The sequence below is a fragment of the Lolium perenne genome, chromosome 1 (genome assembly GCF_019359855.2).
Source record: "Lolium perenne isolate Kyuss_39 chromosome 1, Kyuss_2.0, whole genome shotgun sequence".
Taxonomy (NCBI): Eukaryota; Viridiplantae; Streptophyta; class Magnoliopsida; order Poales; family Poaceae; genus Lolium; species Lolium perenne.
Window position 1 is genome coordinate 64,711,993 of NC_067244.2, and position 3,723 is coordinate 64,715,715.

Genomic DNA, 3,723 nt, shown 5'->3' on the forward strand with positions numbered 1-3,723 from the left:
GCATCACCAAATATATTAAGCCGCCATTCGTTTTGTTTGTTAATGACAGTAGCATTACAGTAGAGAAACAGGATGGCAGGGCCAATTAGTAGCAGCAGCAATTAGGAAAGTACCAAATCATTAGGTGAGGTAAAGCCATCGCGCGTAAGGTGACGCGTCTCTGTTCATCTCACCTCACCATACACACACTTGCTTGCACACTGTCTCTCTCCTCCCTTCCCTTATTAGATCTCTCTCATTCCACCAAATTCCGCACCCCGAGCTCCCTGACACACACAACAACTCGCCCAGCACCACCGCGTCAGGAAGCCTCCCTTGTCTACGGCGGCTGCAATGGCCGACCGCGTCTACCCCGCCGCGAAGCCCAACCCGCCGCCAGCAATGGCCAGCGGCGGCGGCGGCGGCGTGCCCCCCAAGCCGCAGATGTACCAGCGCCCCATCTACCGGCCGCAGGGCCCGGCCAAGGGCAAGCGCGGGCGGTCCTGCCGCTGCAGCTTCTGCTGCACCTTCTGCTGGGCGCTCCTGGTCATCGTCCTCCTCGCGGTCCTCGCCGCCGCCGCGGGCGGCATCTTCTACCTGCTCTACCGCCCGCAGCGCCCCAGCTTCTCCGTCTCCTCCGTCCGCCTCACCTCCTTCAACCTCTCCTCCTCCGCCACCGCGCCCGTGCTCACCGACACCATCCAGCTCACCGTCACCGCCAAGAACCCCAACAAGAAGCTCGTCTACTTCTACGACGACTTCTCCTTCTCCGCCGCCACCTCCGCCAACGACGTCCCGCTCGGGGACGTCACGGTCCCCGGGTTCGCGCACCAGGCCGGCAACACCACCATCTTCACCGCCACCATCGCCGCCGCCGCCGTCACCGTCGACCCCAGCGGCGCCGGCTCCGACCTCAAGAAGTCCGGCGCTTTCTCCGTATCCGTGGACGCCGACACGCGAGCCGGCGTCAAGGTCGGAAGCCTGAAGACCAAGAAGATGGACATCCAAGTGCGCTGCGACGGCATCAAGGTGACGCCGCCCACGCCTCCCCCGGCGCCGAAGAAGGTGAAGGGGAAGAACGGCACCGCCCTTGCGCCTGCCCCCGCGCTGGACACCGCCGAGACGACCACCGCGGCGGTGAGCACCGCCGCGCACTCGTGCACGGTCAGAGTCCGCGTCAAGATCGGGAAGTGGACCTTCTAGGCGCAATACGTACCTACTCTAGGGACTTGATTGCAATACTTCCAGGAAAAAGAAAAAAAGGAATTTTTTCACTTTTTATATTGGAAAAGTAGAAGAGATCATGCATATCATTTCGTCGGTGTAAATTCCATCAAAACATTTATTCTATTTTTGCGTTTTGCTATTGTTTTGGAAGTTTCTTAAACATTGCCTTTTCGATGTTATAGTGGATGTATAACTTGGTGGTTTGTTATTGCAAGATTACTGTCCGAACATATTTTAGCTCAATTGGCACCATATATTGCTTTTATGAGTTGCTAGCTAATGTTTCATTGTAACGTGGTTTATATCACTACAGCTGTAGACAACTCACGGAATGGACTTCACTAACTAAGGATCTTCATAAAGATTTTACAAAATATTGAAAATTTTATATAGGATTTACCAAATGAATATTTGCGATTGTGTGGGTAGGGAGAATCTTCCAGCCTGTCCGGCATTTCAGATAATATATTAAAAAATTTGCATAGGGATTTTACCAAATGAATATATATGCGATTGTGTGGTTATGGGGAATCTTTTAGCTTGTCTGGCCATTTTTTATTTATTTAAACAAGTAAAACTATTTGTGCAAAAAAATAGAGACTTGTCACTCTGCATCTGCAAAGGAATGGAGATGGGTTTTAGTCATGTGAAGTACAGCGAGGATGGAAGGAAGCAGGGCTTATTTTTTGTTGGTGTTGGTGTTGGTGTTGGTGTGGCTACGTGACGTGAGGATAGGGGCTCACAGCCGCCTTGTACTTGAGCGGGAAAGATGGGATTGTTTAATCAGGTGCCGGTGCTCTTGATTGGAGCAATTAACCACCGTGATTTGTGAGCCCAAACATGTCATTAAAGGTCAACACCATGGGGCCCGTGGGGCGTGCACTTTCGCCGGCACGGCAGAGCCACGGCTGGGGAGTAGGAACCACGTCGGTGGAGTTCATTCAAAGCACTGGGGACAAGTCACGCGTTTGGACACCTCGTAATCCACCTCCTGGAACGTAGTACTACTCCCTCTATTTTTATTTAGAGGTTATTGCACCACTCATACAATAATTTGTCCGTCGGTTGCATTTTCATACATAAACTTGCACCATGTGTTCACGCAGTACAAGAACTTGCATTTTGGGTGCATTTTCATACAAAATCGTCGTGAGAACGACACGTGGCACTGCCACCCTGGAGAAGGGGTTGGCCCAGTTTTGAACATTTAGCAGAAAACCCCCTCCTTCTATTACAATTCGCCAAAAGCCTCTGGTGTGTATTAGAACAGAAAATCCCCAAATCAGTATGAGCTGGCCGGAGCTGCGGGTTCTGGCAGTGGGCATGGCGGCTCGGCGCAGTGGTTGTGCAACTTGTTAGGCGGCGGCCAGAAGAAAGAGAAGGATCAGGGCAGAGAACGGAGGCGGCCGACGTTGAGGGATCCGTCTTCCGAAGCGGAGCCATCGGCGGCGTCTGGTGGCAACGCGGCGGTCGCGCAGGTGGCCCCAGGCGGCATGGCTCATGTCCATGTACAAGGAGACCAGCGGGGACAGAACAAGCAGGGCAGCAGGCCATCGCGGCTGGCCGCTGCACATGCCGCCGTGGAGGTCGTGCCGCTCAGCAGCCAGGCCTCGACACCGCGGTTGCGGCCAGGGCGCGGCACATGCCTCCATGGAGGTCGTGCCGCTCAGCAGCCAGGCCCCGACCACGACGGCGTACTCCGGCATCTTTGCAAAGCCCCGCGGCCGCGCTGCAGCTGCTGTTAAGATCCAGACCGCTTTCCGACGGTTCTTTCGGATGGGGAGCGCTCCATTACCAACTATTTTACTCCATCTATTTCTTTCAAGAGCATCTGTTTACTTCCACCACTCACCACATGTGTTTCTTTGCGTTTGCTTGCAATGAGCGTCAGCTAGATGGAAGTGTTGCTCGCGCTCAGCGGCTCTGTAATCAACAAGGTGTTAACTACAGTCTCATCCGTGTATTGCTGACCAGATGCTACTCCTGTTATAATAACTACAGTCTCATCCTTGTAGGGTTCAATCTCTGCAATGATTTGATAAGTACTATTCTTTGTTAGTGTCTGCCTTCACAAGTCAGCCAGAAAGATTTTATAATGCTGCATTGGCCTGCAAGTGTTTTCCCTCCCATGTTATATGGTATCGTTTGATTGATATAAATTGAAATATACTCGTGGTGATTCAGATTTTGTAATGCTTTTGCTGGGTGGATGAACTGAAGATGCAGTTCGAGTGTATGTGTCTGTTGTTATTACAGTTCCCAAAAGAGACTGTATATGTTTGGCAATGCTGGATTACCTTCGCTGGAGTACTTAAGGTAGTATGTCATGGAGCTTGGCCACCCTGCATATGTGCCTGTTACAGACCTTGACATAGGATTTGAGAAGATGCTCAAGATAACTCTTATCACTGACCTTGGCCACTCTTCTTAGATTTAAAAGGTTCACAAATTCATGATACTTGTAGGACATTCTGGGACTCCTTACGAACAAAAGATCAAACTTCTTAGGCCTGTTTT

The 3,723-nt window shown here is 51.7% G+C and overlaps 1 protein-coding gene across 1 annotated transcript; it reads left to right on the top strand.

Moving 5' to 3' along the window:
- The first annotated feature begins 217 nt into the window (after positions 1-217).
- LOC127295584 (NDR1/HIN1-like protein 13) lies at positions 218-1,449 on the top strand. Its single transcript, XM_051325552.2, has one exon. It carries the CDS (start codon positions 334-336, stop codon positions 1,180-1,182), a length of 849 nt encoding a protein of 282 aa, XP_051181512.1. The 5' UTR covers positions 218-333; the 3' UTR covers positions 1,183-1,449.
- Positions 1,450-3,723: the final 2,274 nt, after the last annotated feature.